The sequence below is a fragment of the Aethalodelphis obliquidens genome, unplaced genomic scaffold (assembly GCF_003676395.1).
Source record: "Aethalodelphis obliquidens isolate GAN/ISIS:26980383/991018 unplaced genomic scaffold, ASM367639v1 scaffold72, whole genome shotgun sequence".
Lineage (NCBI taxonomy): Eukaryota > Metazoa > Chordata > Mammalia > Artiodactyla > Delphinidae > Aethalodelphis > Aethalodelphis obliquidens.
The window spans coordinates 9825828-9841931 of NW_020838016.1; the positions used below are offsets into that span (position 1 = coordinate 9825828).

The 16104-nt window shown below is 36.5% G+C and overlaps 1 protein-coding gene across 1 annotated transcript in view; it reads left to right on the plus strand.

The window, feature by feature from the left end:
- PLS1 (plastin 1) overlaps nucleotides 1-15828 on the plus strand; it is a 105082-nt gene extending 89254 nt beyond the window's left edge. The window contains exons 13-16 of the mRNA XM_027091613.1: nucleotides 6840-6973; nucleotides 7418-7541; nucleotides 14942-15066; nucleotides 15301-15828. Of these exons, the coding sequence (XP_026947414.1) occupies nucleotides 6840-6973; nucleotides 7418-7541; nucleotides 14942-15066; nucleotides 15301-15436 (519 nt within the window). The 3' untranslated portion in view covers nucleotides 15437-15828. The remainder of the gene's footprint in view (nucleotides 1-6839; nucleotides 6974-7417; nucleotides 7542-14941; nucleotides 15067-15300) is intronic.
- The last annotated feature ends 276 nt before the right edge of the window (nucleotides 15829-16104 follow it).

The window sequence follows — 16104 nt, forward strand, 5'->3', positions numbered from 1 at the left end:
ATATAACTGTTTTTATCTTTAGCAAGTTGTAATACTTAATGTTCTTGGAGATGTATCATAAATGAATTCCTATTTTATAATCACCAGAACTTGACGATCTCTACTGGTTATTTGTTAATATTTTTCAACAAATATTTATCGATTAACTATGACCTGTACAGTGCAATGCCAGGATATAAGATAGTAAAAGGCATGGAGTTGGTCCTTAGGAAACCCTAAAGAAATTAGATATGTGTGCAAATAACTACATTACAGCACAGTGTATGCAAAAGTGAATATTATCAGTTTTAAGAAAGAAAAAGCCACAGGCTGCACTTATCAGAGGCTTCATGCAGGAGGTAGTTTCGAGTTATACTCTGAGAAATGGATAGAATTTTGGCAGAAGGAGACTGGAGAGGGGGCTGACGATTAAGAAGAATAGTTTGGCTATAGCAGAGGTTTCTGATAGGTAAGAAGTGAGTGTGAATGCCAAAAATTTGAATTGAAGCCAGATGTTGAGAGTCTTGAATGTCAGATTAAAGAGTTTGGGTTTTAAACTGCAAGCACTGGGAAGCCGTGAAACGTTTTTGAGCAGGAGAGTGACTTGATTACAGTTGGTGGGAGAATAGCTGGCAGATGAATGGTAAAGGAAGTGCTTGTCTCCAATATTCTCCTTCCTCACATAAGGGATCTGTGGTGTCCTTGGTGTACCTGCTTGTTCTGTTGAATTGCCGGTTTAATAGTCAACTTTTCCTTTCTACCTTCTATATCAGGTTCATTTGCTTTATAAAGTAAAAGTATGTAGGACTTTAAAATTGTTATACTTTCATTTAACTTTTTTTTAAGAAGTAGATTATTTATTTTAAAATATCTTTATTGGAGTATAATTGATTTACAATGTTGTGTTAGTTTCTGCTGTACAACAAAGTGAATCAGCTATATGTATACATATATCCCCATATCCCCTCCTGCTTGAGCCTCTCTCCCACTCTCTCTATCCCACCCCTCTAGGTCATCACAAAGCACTGAGCTGATCTCCCTGTGCTATGCGGCTGCTTCCCACCAGCTATCTATTTTACATTTGGGAGTGTATATATGTCCATGCCACTCTCTCACTTCATCGCAGCTTACCCTTCCCCCACTGTGTCCTCGAGTCCTTTCTCTCCGTCTGTGTCTTTATTCCTGCCCTGCCACTAGGTTCATCAGTACTAACTGGAGAGGATATGGAGAAAAGGGAACCCTTCTGCACTGTTGGTGGGAGTGTAAATTGATACAGCCACTATGGAGAACAGTATGGAGGTTCCTTATAAAACTAAAAATAGAACTACCATATGACCCAGCAATCCCACTACTGGGCATATACCCTGAGAAAACCATAATTCAAAAAGACACATGTACCACAGTGTTCATTGCAGCTCTATTTATAATAGCCAGGACATGGAAGCAACCTAAGTGTCCATCGATAGATGAATGGATAAAGAAGATGTGGTACATATATACAATGGAATATTACTCAGCCATAAAAAGGAACAAAATTGAGTTATTTGTAATTAGGTGGATGGACCTAGAGTCTGTCATACAGAGTGAAGTAAGTCAGAAGGAGGAAAACAAATACTGTATGCTAATGCACATATATGGAATCTTTCATTTAACTTTATCCTTTCATTTAAAATGATGTGTATATGGGAGTTCCCTGGTGGCACAGTGGTTAGGATTCTGGGTTTTCACTGCCGTGGCCTGGATTCAGTCCCTGGTTGGGGTACTGAGATCCTGTAAGCCGTGTAGCACAGCCAAAAAAATAATAAAATAAAATAAAATAAATGATGTGTATAATTTAAATATAAAATACAAATTAATGGGCTCAAATTGTTATAACTTATCAATATGGCTACTATGAAATCAACCTGCAGTCATATGACTTAATAACTGTCTCTAGTGGAATAAATGGAAATATAACCATATTCCCGGATAGAAAGACTAAATATCATAAAATTCTTGCAAATCAACTTACAGATGGAAAATAATTCCAGTTAGAATTAGAAGAAGTCTCCTCTTATGTATATGTGGGCGTGTGTGTGTGTGTGTGTGTGTGTGTGTGTGTGTGTATGTATGTTTGTGTGTGTTGAGGGATGGGATTTATAAAGTGATTCTAAAGTTCCATTGGAAGAAGAAATAGGCCTAAATCATCAAGAACATTTTCCAAGAATATTGAGGGAGGAGCTGTGAGAAAATATAAAAAACTTATAAAGCTGAAGTAATTGAAATAGTTTAATAGGTATATAAGAATAGAATGAAATAGAGTAGCCTAGAAACCTATCCTAGAATATAAGAACTTAATATATGACAAGGTGCTTACTAAATTCAGTAGGAAAAGAAAGGATCGTCCAAAACATGATATCAGAACAACTGGTTAACTATTTTGTTAGGGAAAAAAGTAATTTTCACCATGTGTCATCCACCAAAATAAATTCCAATGGAATGAAAGTAAAGGGGTAAATGTTTAATAAAACTTTAAGAAAATAGAAGTGAGTGATAATCTACTCTTAGAGTGATAAATTACAAAGGAAAAAATTGATACAGTAGATACATATAAATTTAAAACTTCTGTATGCAAAAATAAACACCATAAACAAAATTAAAAAGCAAATAAAAACAAACTTGGAAACATTTGCAACAAAATGACAAATGGTTAATATCCTTAACGTATAAATAGTTCATATGAGTCAATTACTAAAGCTAGATTACTATTACTAAAATTGTAATAGCAAAATGGGAGAGTGAACAATATGAGTGAAAAAATCACAGAAAAAGAAATAATGATGGATAATATACACATGAAAAACTTTTCACCCACAATAAAGAAATGCAATTTAAAATAAGAAACAATTGGATTGCACTGCATTCAGTGTTAGAGGGAGTGTTCATTCGTGTAACCTTTCTAGAACAGTTTAGTAATACATATCAATAATCTTCAAAAAGTCCTGACTTAATAATTTCACTTATTATCTATCAGAAAGTCAGACAAGAAGTTGTGTGCCAAAATGCTCACCATAGCAATGTTTATAGAACAAAAAAAAACAACTTAGTTGTTCAACAAAGGGGTAATAAATTGGGATACACCCATAAAATGAAGTAAAATGTATAAATTAAAAAATAGCGTTTTTAGTGTTTTAGTAATAGTGACATGGAAATGAGGATACAAAATTGTATATATACATATGAATCTAATTTGTTTAAAACACACATGCACACACATGCACACACGCATGCGCATACACACGCATTCCAAAAGGACTTCATACAAAGGGATCTAGGGATCCTCCAGATCCCTAGAATATGTATGTATTTATAGGCTTCGAGATTTTTTAAAAAGCCCTGTTTTCTTGAAAGAATGACAGAAAAGAAAGGCATCATAATATTAAAAGTAATTAAGTGGCTAGTATTATTACAAGAGATTTATATATATATTCATATTTTTCAGTATTTCTAGTGGTTGGACTGTCTACGTTTTATATTTTATTTGATATGCCCATAATTCTCAGGGGAGTAGAATTCAGGAAGTTTCGTTAGCTAATTTCACATAGGTTTTTTTTTTAACGTCTTTATTGGAGTATAATTGCTTTACGGTGGTGTGTTAGTTTCTGCTCTATAACAAAGCTAATCAGCTATACATATACCTGTATCCCCATATCTCCTCCCTCTTGCGTCTCCCTCCCACCCTCCCTATCCCACCCCTCTAGGTGGTCACAAAGCACTGAGCTGATCTCCCTGTGTATGACTCTTTTTTTTTTTTTTTGCGTTATGCGGGCCTCTCACTGTTCTGGCCTCTCCTATTGCGGAGCACAGGCTCCGGACGCGCAGGCTCAGCGGCCATGGCTCATGGGCCAAGCCGCTCCGCGGCATGTGGGATCTTCCCGGACCGGGGCACGAACCCGTGTCCCCTGCATCGGCAGGTGGACTCTCAACCTCTGCGCCACCAGGGAAGCCCTGTATGGCTCTTTTTGAATTATGGTTTTCTCAGGGTATATACCCAGTGGTGGGATTGCTGGATCGTATGGTATTTCTATTTTTTAGGTTTTTTTTTAAATTAATTAATTAATTAATTAATTTAGGGCTGTGTTGGGTCTTCGTTTCTGTAAGAGGGCTTTCTCTAGTTGCGGCAAGCAGGGGCCACTCTTCATCGCAGTGTGCGGACCTCTCACTATCGCGGCCTCTCCTGTTGCGGAGCACAGGCTCCAGACGCGCAGGCTCAGTAGTTGTGGCTCACGGGCCTAGTTGCTCCGCGGCATGTGGGATCCTCCCAGACCAGGGCTCGAACTTGTGTTCCCTGCATTAGCAGGCAGATTCTCAACCACTGCGTCACCAGGGAAGCCCCTATTTTTAGTTTTTTAAGGAACCTCCATACTGTTCTCCATAGTGGCTGTATCAATTTACATGTAACAGGAAAACAAAACTGAACCACTCATTCATTATATCTGGAATTTTCCGTTAATTATAAGATGTCTCAATCATATGTAGAATGCTTCCTTTCAGCAAATACTAGCTATTTATAGAATGAAACACAAGGCCTGAAATAAGTTCAAGATGTTTTAAAATTAAAGCAGCAGTACTTTCATGAAATGGTATCCAGGCAATTATTTTATGGACTTCGGGCATTCATCAGCGGATGTCACTTGCTTCATTTGTAAAGTTCACAAAGCTGCACCACGTGAATAGTTTTTCTTCATTATGTCTTCAGCATTTCTTTTCTCTTGGAACTCTGTATCCCATTATGTAATTTTTCTCATTTTCCAAATGATGTAAGCCTCACTTTTGAAGTGCTTGGTAATCATTTCTTCCATTAATTCTATGAGACTATATTCTGCAATTTTTTCGTGCTTTGTATTCATTCTTACCTTTCACAGGGTCTTAAACTTTTAGCCCGACAACTCTAGGAATTTCCAAGGCTCGGTTCTTGGCCTAATGCTCTTAACTTTCTGTATTTACATCCTCAGGGAGCAGATCCCTTGTTAGAGTGTTAAGTACTACCATAAATATGGTTACCTCTAGGAACCTAATTTCTTACTCTTTCTCTAGTTTGGTACCTCTCCAGATCTTAGAAGTATTTTGCCAAACTTGAAATCAAATGTTGCCGAAAAGTAGAACATATCTTTTCCCTTAACACTAGCATCCATTTCCAGTTTCTCTTTCATTGCTGGTCACATCATCTCAGCCCTCTAGACTATTAACCCTGAGCTCCTTTCTCACCGTCATTCCCCTCAGGAACTTTGGTCACACTAACCATAAAACAGATGGCCCTTCATTGAAACACACTTTACATGAGTGGTTATTACAATTTGCTAGAAAATTGTCCTGTTAAAATGAGTGGCAGTGGACAATATGCTGGTTTTTATCTCTCCTGTTCACACTATTACATAATCAGGGCTCTGCTATTTTCCATAAATTAGGAATTCATTTTTTAAATTATGTGCATATTTCTATTTGGAAGACTAAATCTATAATATTAAATGACTAGTAGGAAAGAGAATTTTAGAATATTATCCCCATGCATGTAAAAAAAATGAATACATATCAAAGATTTGATTTAACTTATTAAGGGAACCAGGCAGATATTACAGCAGGTTCAGAGTATCTTCTTGCATTTTTATTTGTAACAGGCTGACCTCTGGGAATTTGGATTCTCTTTTTGCAAGTACAGTATCCATTAATTTGTACAAATTCTGTTATTGTGGGGTCCTTTTCTCACCTTTCCTGGAAATATTTTCTTCTTAGAAAGAAGTGTATCTTTGTATCTCAGGTTTACTTGTTTTTTAATGAGGCCTTAACTAACTTGGGAAAGAAAATCAGGAGAAACCAGTTATACTGTTTTTCTTAACTAAATGTTTATTCTAAAAAAATATTTAATCACCTTTTATTACTGGTGATATTATGAGATCTTACAATTTCACTGGGGGAAAGGTAAATATATATATGTATGTGTGTATATATATGTACATACACACATTTATATATATATGTTCTGAGGTAAGAAGTATAGTACTAGATGACTGGGCATGATAAATTTCTGTAGAGCCCAGGATAGACAAAAAATTTTTAATTGTACTTATACCACTGGAAAGAAGTAGTTAGGTAGATAATTTACTTCGTGTTCATTCATCAGATTCTTACTGTAGACAGGGCACCGTGCTGAGTCCTGGGCTAGGGGTGGGGAGAGTATGATACAGATTTGTACACTTTATAGTTTTTGCCCTTTAAAAGGAGCTTATGTATGGTTGGCAAAAGAAAGTTCATAAAATGCTAAATATAAGATGGTACATAAGCATTATAAAATAACCATGATTGGCAGTTCATCAAGGGCTGCAGATGATACAGTTAAGCTTAATCCTTTGATGAAGAAAATTGGCTAAAAGCTTAATTTTAAAGGATGAGTGAGATCTAGAATATTGGAGATGAAGTTAGATTCTTAATGAAACAATTTCTCTATTCCTTAATTTTAAATGTAGACAAAACAACATTGATTACCTCTATTGATGGAATGCAGAAAACTGGGTTTTTCAGATTTGCCACTAATCAGCTGTGTAATCTTGGACAGTCAAGACTTTTTAGAGTAAGAGAGGATCTTTAAACTTTTCAGCCAGTTGTTTCTCTATCTAGCTTAACCCCTCAGTGCTTTGATATGTTCAACTATAAAATGGGAATAGTTATTTCCTTAATTTCACTGGTTATTAAGAGATGAAATTCTGTCATACAAATTTTCAGTGTCATCATAATTATTTTTCAGATGACTGAACTAGGCTGGCATATTTAAGAAATATATTAAAAAATCTGTTTTATACCAAAACTTTTACTATTATTTACAGATCGAAAACTGTAACTATGCAGTGGAACTTGGGAAGAATAAGGCCAAATTCTCCTTGGTTGGCATTGCTGGGCAGGACTTAAATGAAGGGAATTCCACACTTACTCTGGCATTGGTGTGGCAGCTGATGAGAAGGTAAAGGCTGGTTTGTTTGTGACATCACTGTCAGTCTCCTTCAACAAGTCACTGAACTAAAACTTTAGCTATTTTTGAAGAATAGCAAACACAGAAGAAACATACAATGTGAAATATATTAATTTTTAAATGATTTATTGTTGATAATAAATTTTTTACAAATTATATTTTGTTTTAAAAGTGTGTCAGTCTCTAGAAACACCATTACTTTTATTAATGCCTCTGAAACACTGCTTTGTAAGGAGTTGTTTTAATTTTTAAAAGTACCATATAGTAGTTTTTGCTTCTGATTACTAAGCTCTGTACTAGAGCTTACCAGACTAAAAGGAGAAATATTTATTAGAACTGAAATATTTCTTAAATATTCATCTTAATATTGATATAAATGATGTGAGAGCAAATTTTACCCCTTTCAGTCTTAAATATGCATCTCTTCTGTTACAGGTACACGTTGAACGTGTTATCGGATCTTGGAGAGGGTGAAAAAGTAAATGATGCAATTATCATTGAATGGGTCAATCAGACTCTTAAAAGTGCAAACAAAAATACTTTTATTTCCAGCTTCAAGGTAATCAAAAGCTATTTAAAAATTGGGGGGGGGGTAAGAAACTAAGTTTAAGAAGGAATTCTTATTGGGAATTACATTGGTTTAGGTTTAGAATTACATCAATGTTGTATCTCAGAAACACATAATTGATGAGCTTAGGCATACTAATTATTTGGCATGTGTAAACCAGAAATATTCAGTTTGAATTCTTATATTTTTGATTGGTTATCCTATTGAGTATAAATGCAGGTTAATATTATCGGACTTCAGTAATCTAATCTTAAAAAAGAAATTGAGCCAAAAATCCAATTGTCAAATGAAAAAAGAAAGATAAAAAGACATTGCTTATATAGGACCTATAATGTTTTGTGCTCCGTAGCAGCAGTCTCAGAATTGTATTGACATCATTTCCAAGGCATAACAGAGCCAGCCAAACCGATTCAAGTGGGAATTGAGAAAACTGGTAGGAAAAAAAAAATCTTGTCATCTGGCTTCATAATGACACTTAACACTCACTTCTGAGCATTTGTGGATGATTCATAAAGCACTCAAAATGTAGTCTGCACATACATACCGACTAATTCTCATGCATTTCCATTGTGTTTTGCTTTTGCATGCAAGCTGATATTAGCTACAAATAAGCATGTCTGCTTGTACACATTCATTCAGTGAACCTTGTGTTTGTGATTTTATTATGATATGTGAAAAATTACCCATCAATTTGTATTTTTTTAGTGAAATAAGAGTGCAGATAGATGAAACCCTAAGCTCTCGCAAGGGTTATCTAACCATCTTTATTTTCTTCTTTGCCTTTGCTATATATGTTTGACAACATGGTAGAGCAGAAGAAATGTCAGAAATTGATAAATTCAATCTTCTGTTCTTTACCAAAAACTGAGCCCCAAAGTGGACAGCTGGATGTTGGCAGAGATGTTGCCTGAGTCCTAGTTCAACTGTGTTTCTTTCTTTTCCATCTTGGAAGGAACTAATGACATTGAGTTTTTGTTGTTGCTTATTTTTTTTAAAAAAAGGAATTTTTAGTCCATGATTTGTCTTTATATATTTTAGATATAAAACACAACTTAAAATGTAAAACGGGAAAGGGGACATATAAAACTCTCTAATTGACAGTTACTCTTTAAAATTGTTATACTGAAATTATATACATTTGTACATTAATTTGTGAAAAATAACAAGCATGTATATCATTAAAGTAAATACAATGAGAAAATATTTAGAAGCACATTAATAAATATTTATCGAGCTCTAACTATTAAGTAACATTTTTGGTAAAGAAAAAGATGTAAGAAATTATTTTGGCTCTCAGAGTGTTTGCCATTTACTTCAAAGACAAAATTTGTATAACTGAGAAGGTAACAATCCTACAGGGTAAATGTTAAAATCCAAAGAAATAATACAACTAATATTATGGAAAAATCTAACTGATCATTTCCAACTGAATGGTTAGTGGAGACAGTTGGACTTTATTTGAGCATCAGAGATGGAGGCAGGATTTGAATTGGTGGAGAACAAGAGGGTAGTAATAAACTAGAAGGGGTCCACCTTGAATAAAGGCAAGTCTGAGAAGGTTAGGAGAAATAGTCTGGCTAGACAGGATTGTTCCTAAGGGATATAGTGCAAGATGTAGGCTGGGCCAAGACTGTGGAGGAATGTGGCCTTAAAAAGGATACTGGTGGGCTTCCCTGGTGGCGCAGTGGTTGAGAGTCCGCCTGCCGATGCAGGGGACACGGGTTCGTGCCCCGGTCCGGGAAGATCCCACGTGCCGCGGAGCGGCTGGGCCCGTGAGCCATGGCCGCTGAGCCTGCGCGTCTGGAGCCTGTGCTCCGCAACGGGAGAGGCCACAACAGTGAGAGGCCCGCGTACCAGGAAAAAAAAAAAAAAAGGATACTGGTAAGAGGAGTAACGTAAGCATAGGAATACTGTTCTGAAGGTAGGGGGCAGGACCGGTTGGAGCGAGAGTGGTGTAAGTGCGAGGAAAGCGCTGAGGCAGAACTCAAGGTGTGAGGTAATAAGGGTCCTGGGGGGGTGATGCAGATGGGCACTGGGAACTTTAAGAATGGATAGTCATTTGCAAAAGAACAGGTAGGGTTTGGCTTCTTGACTTAGGGAAGCGCAGGAAAGAGAGAGGAGTTAAAACTGGATGTTTGGGGCCCGGGTAACTGGAAAACTGATAACAAAAATGGGGATGTCTGAGGTGCAGCCGCTTTCTAAAAAGGCAATGAATTCAGTTTTAAGCTTATTGAATTTGAGGTAATTTTCAGGAAATGAAGAGTTGCATGAAAAGAGACATTAAAACTAGGATTACAAGCTTGGTGATCAGTTGAATACAAGAGAGAGTTGAAAAATGGGAGTACACAACCTATTTAAGGGAGAGAGCTCACAGAGAAAAGCAGACTTGAGACTGGTTTTACTAGAACTGAGGTGGTAGAAACAAATTGCACAAGTGCTTAGCATGTATATATGCTTGATAATAAAACCTTTAAACAGAATATAAATAAGAAATATAGCAGTGCATGCTAAAAAATAGTTGGGCTGGGGAGGTTTTTTCCAACTCAGTGTGTTATATTTGAAAGCTATGATAAGTGGTACTAGTAAGAACCTATTAATCATAATCAAGGCAGTGTTGTACCCAGAAATTTTAGAAAAGACAAATTTACCTGTTTTAGTTGCAAAGTAATTTTTCCTCACCAAGAAGATGAGGAGGTGGTATATCAGCTAATAACAATAATCATAATTACCATTTATTGAGTCCTATATGTGTCATTATGCTAAGCATTTTACACATTGTTGTTTCTTTTAATTCTCCCAACTCTATAAGCAAAAAGGTGAGCATTAGAAAAGTTAAATAACTTGTCCACTGTCATCAACTATTAAGCAGAAAGCTGGATTTCATATCCAGATCTAACTGCAGGTTGAAAGCCAAGCTATGGAGTTGTATGGCCCCGGGTTTGACGCAGGCTTAGCCACTTCTTAGCTATGTGACATACTGCTCATTCATTCCATAAATATTCAAAGCTTACTCCGTGTCAGGTACTTTGCTAGGTGCTGTGACTACAGAATGCCCTCAAAGAGCTCACTGTTTAGGAAAGGAGGCAAATAAGAAAACATGAATCACAGTATGGGGTGTTAGCAGTGCTATAGAAATCAGCAAGGAGAATAGGGAGCATGTGAGGAGGGCATGTGTTTTCCAGAAACCTTAGCAGTTTATACTAATAGCTGGGTTACATCTCTTGATGAATAAAACTGATTTTACCTCTGGCTCACATTTAGTTATCTATGTAACCTTGGGCAAATTATTAATTTCCCTATGCCTGAGTTTCCCCATATTTAAAAGGGAGGTATTAATAGTATCTATCTTCTGGGTCTGTTGTCAAGCTAAATAAGTTAACACATGTAAATAGCTCAGTCATACCTGGCACACATTAAGGGGTCAATAAATGGAGCTTACTACACTACACTACTGGTCCTGCCAATATATAAGGGCATCGTGGAGAGGTTCCTGTTGTGATTTTTTTAGGGAGTTTTGGCGGCCACAACACTGTGCATTTGTGGATGATTCATAAAGCACTCAAATTTATTTTCAAAAATGACGGGAAGAACAATGGAATGGAATGTCCTACTAGTAATATATATCAAATTAAGAGAAGAGATGGTACAACACACTAACTTGAAAATCAAGGGCTTCCCTGGGGGCTCAGTGGTTAAGAATCCACCTGCCAGTGCAGGAGACACAGGTTCGAGCCCTGGCCCAGGAAGATCCCACATGCAGTGGAGCAACTAGGCCTGTGCGCCACAACTACTGAGCCTGTGTGCGACAACTACTGAAACCTGTGCGCCTAGAGCCCGTGCTTCGCAACAAGAGAAGCCACAGCAATAAGCCTGCGCACCACAACAAAGAGTAGCCCCCGCTCGCCGCAACTAGAGAAAAGCCCACGTGCATCAATGAAGATGCAGTGCAGCCAAAAATAAATAAATAAATAAACTAAAAAAAAAAGAAAATCAAGCCAAACTCTAGACTAGTTATCTTTAATATTCTAGAAATTCTTTTTGCTTAAGTAATTTCTATATGATTAAGGAAAGTGAAAGAAAAACTATGAAAATGTATTTATATACTAAACCAAGGGTTTTACAATAACCCCTGCCCTTTTTGCAGTAAAAATGTCTTTCACTGATAATATGCAAATCAGGGGAGCTGGAAAGATAGGCCTGTTTTTTTGGAAACAGGAAGATAAGGGATCCAATATCATCTTTAGAAACTTAAATTTTTCATTCAACTCAGTAAAAGTTTTTCTCAAGGTGAATCAAAGGAAATAGGTGGGAAAATCCTTGTTTCCTAAATCTAAGTTAAGAAATATTTAAAATACCATAAAAGGATATAAACTTTCAGATGAATAAGCTCTGAGAATCTAATATATAACATGGTGCCTATAGTTAACACTCTTTTGTATAACTGAGATTTGCTAGGAGAGTAGAACTTAAATGTTTTGACACACACACACCCACACACCACAAAATACATAACTGAGGGTGATGGATGTATTAATTAGATGGGAGGGATCTTATCAAATCATCAAGATGTACATGTTAAGTATCTTACAATTTTATTTGTCAATTTTAACTCAATAAAGCTGAAAAAAAACAAAACAATTTTCCCCAAACTTAAAAAAACCCTCATAAATATGCAAATAATTAATCAAAATATAGCACAATTAAGCCACTTGTCTGACTGTGAATCACCATAGAAATATATGAAAAGTAAGCACATGGAAATTTTTAATTTATTATAGAATGACATGCATGTTAAGCTTTAATTTTAGAAAGTATAACGGTGTACATTAGAGTCTTCTAGAAAGCTTATTAAAAATGTAGATTCCTAGCCCCATCCACAAATAATCTGACATTACTTTGAGTGCAAGGATTAATTTGTGCTTTTACTAAGCACCTCAGGTGATTTTCATGTAGGCGGTCTGCAGGCTACACAGAGAACGTATGTGTGAGAGTTTTTCAGAAATAGAAAAGATGCCCCAAAACCAGATCTGGATTACCAGCATCATATAGACTTAAGGACCCTAATTATTTTTATCCCTCTATTTCTACTTCCCCCCCCAAAATCTGTTTCATAAAATGAACATTCCTGAAAATGAAGAATATAAATTTTTCTAAAATTAATAAATGTACTAGATCATGGCCCCAAAAAAGAACTTTGTACTCTTCACATGGCTTCAAATTGTTTTATCAAACATTTATTAAGAACCGCATTTGGGGGGCTTCCCTGGTGGCACGGTGGTTAAGAATCTGCCTGCCAATGCAGGGGACACGGGTTAGAGCCCTGGTCCTGGAAGATCCCACATCCCGCAGAGCAACTAAGCCCATGCGCCACAACTACTGAGCCTGCGCTCTAGAGCCCACAAGCCACAACTACTGAGCCCGTGCGCCTAGAGCCTGTGCTCTGCAACAAGAGAAGCCACTACAATGAGAAGCCCGCGCACCACAACTAGAGAAAGCCCGCACGCAGCAAAGACCCAATGCAGACAAAAATAAGTAAATAAATTTTAAAAAATAAAATAAAAAGAACCACTTTTGGCCAGGAACTGTACTAGATGTCGTCACTTATCTTAATATTCCCAAGAATCCTGTGACAGTTCGATTGTACTGATTAGGAATGGGTGCTTTTGGCTTCAAGTAACAGAAAAAGTGATTTAAACCAAAAGTAAAGGCATAGAACAATAGCAAAGATCCAGAGGTGGGGTAGACATTAGGATTGGTTGAGCCAGTAATTGAAGAATGTCAATCAGGTTTTGTTCATCTCTGCTTTGCCATCTAAAGTGCTTTTCTCTAAAGTTGGTTTTCCTCTTGCTCATTGAATAGCTGCTGGTTGTGCCAGGGGTTTCATCCTCTCATTCACAGTCAGGAGGGGGTGTTGCTAGCTTTCCATAGCTCTTCCTGGATAGTAAGGGCCTCACGTTAAATTAAATTAAGTTAAATTAAATTAGTGATTTAAATTAGCGATTGCCAAATAAATCACTGTGGCAATCAGATGGGATTCCTCCCTTTGGCTTTTTTAGACTATTTTTTCCAACCTTTTTTCATTATTGTTTGCCTAATGAGTCTTTTAGACATTTTCTTCCTAAATTCCCCTCCCCCATGAAATTTTAATGCCATAGATATTAGTATATCTGTTATTCACTGTATTGCTCTATACATATAAAGAATAAGTTTATCACCTTACCCGCAGAATAAATGGTCTACACTAATTCAGGGTCACTCTTGGAGCTGTGGATGGGGTTAATTTTCCTTGAAGCACAAGTCCATATATGGATACAGAGCAAACATGTGGGTTCTGGTAGGATGGAGAAAGTAGTAAGGAGTGGATTCTGGGTAGGCAAGTGACATTTGCTACTATTCATCCTGAGAGACCAAACAAATAATTTGTTCAAGTGCTGGTAAGTTGTACAATCAATTCAGACCAGGATTTCTGACTTCAGTAGCAGTGTTCTATCCACTAGAATTTCGTTGTCTATTTTTAGTTGCCTTGGAGGTAACTTCCAAAGTGGAGAGAATCTTGGGCGTTTAGAGTCTGACAGTCATGGGTTCAAATACTGGTTCTGTACGTACTGGTTGTGTGAACAGCTCTTTTTTTTTTTTGCGGTACGCGGGCCTCTCACTGCCGCGGCCTCTCCCGCTGCGGAGCACAGGCTCCGGACGCGCAGGCCCAGCGGCCACGGCTCACGGGCCCAGCCGCTCCGCGGCATTTGGGATCTTCCCGGACCGGGGCACGAACCCGTGTCCCCTGCATCGGCAGGAAGACTCTCAACCACTGCGCCACCAGGGAAGCCCTGAACAGCTCTTTTGAGCTTTCTGACCTTCATGTTCTTCATTTTAAAAGGAGAGATTATAATTTCTTTATTACCAGGCTGTTAGGATTAAACAAACTGAACACGTAAAGCAACAAGAATAATGCCTTTATAAATATTAGTTCCTTTCCACTATTATTTTAATTTTTCTTTCTGAAAAATATTAAGTGAAGGCTTAGGAGTCCATGGTCTAAGAAAAAGAATATTACTAGAATTTGCAAAACTATTCACTTAAAATTCATCTCCTATTCCCTTTCAAAAGTTGTTTATTTTTTACAGAATGGATACTGTAGTTAGCATACTTTAGGAATTGTCACATCCACAAACCTTATTCCAGGTATGATGACAATCCTCTATACTGTAAGGTCTGTAAGGATGAAAGGAAAAGCGTATTTTAAATGGTTTGTGATGTGTGTTGGTTGAAGAATAGCTGAATGTTAAGTATAATGAAAATTTATAAATTGGTTTTAGTTATATGGTTATGGTCTTCTGGTCTGACATTTACAAAAGATGTTTATGAATGTTCATCTATTCTTTCTTTTCTAGGACAAATCTATTACCACTAGTTTACCTGTCTTGGATTTAATAGATGCCATTGCACCAAATGCAGTTCGTCAAGAAATGATCAAGAGAGAAGACCTTTCTAATGAGGACAAGCTGAACAATGCTAAGTAAGCCTTTATGGTTTATATTAGAACATAGTGGCTCTTTTGTTCTTAATCCTTGCAGGTGAGGCTATGATGTCCTTAAAATTCACATTTTTAAGTACAATTTATGTGAGAAATATGACTTAAAGACTCACAAACAACTTTTTTGTAAAGTTAACCTTGTGAAAATGTTTCATTCTTCTGTTAACATATATTAAGTGAAAACAAATACCAAGATATTTTTCTTGTCTTTTCAAGATACGCCATTTCAGTTGCTCGGAAGATCGGTGCCCGGATATATGCCTTACCTGATGACCTCGTGGAAGTGAAACCCAAGATGGTTATGACAGTGTTTGCATGCTTAATGGGAAAAGGACTGAACAAAATAAAATAATGAAACATTTATTATGATTTTCTGCCACATTAAACACATTGAATGCCTCACAGTTTACAGATTTCTGAAATGTAGTGGGTATAAAACCAGAGATTATTTGTATGCTCAAAACAGTTGTATGAATCATTAATGAATTTAATATCCTGTTCATACTAGCTAGGATTTGTTGACAATTAATTTACCAGTCGATACTGATAAGAGTGTGTTCATTTTCAAGATGATATTTTATGATTAAATTATTGTTTCCTGAAAGTCTCTTTAAAACAAGACTAATTCATTCTTTTTCATGGTTCAGAAATGATCAATGCAAAACTTTTTCTGCATGTCCTGCTGTGAAATGTGTTTTGATTTTGTGTGTGTGTTGATTTTGATCATAATTGTATTCAAAGTCATAATCCAGTTTAATCCTTTTATTGTTTTTCCTCCAACTATGTGAAGTGGTCCAAAACTTTAACTTTTCTGTAAATTTCTATACTGTCTAAAATTTTTAAATGACAAGTATTGTTCATTAACATTAAACTTTTTTATATATAAGGACTAACTCATGAATAAACTTCAAAGTACATTCTCTTATATAAGTAGCAGGAGCTTTTTACTTAATACTTAATTTTAATTGCATCGATACTTTACATGTACTGGTTTGGTAATACAGCTTTAACTATGACCTG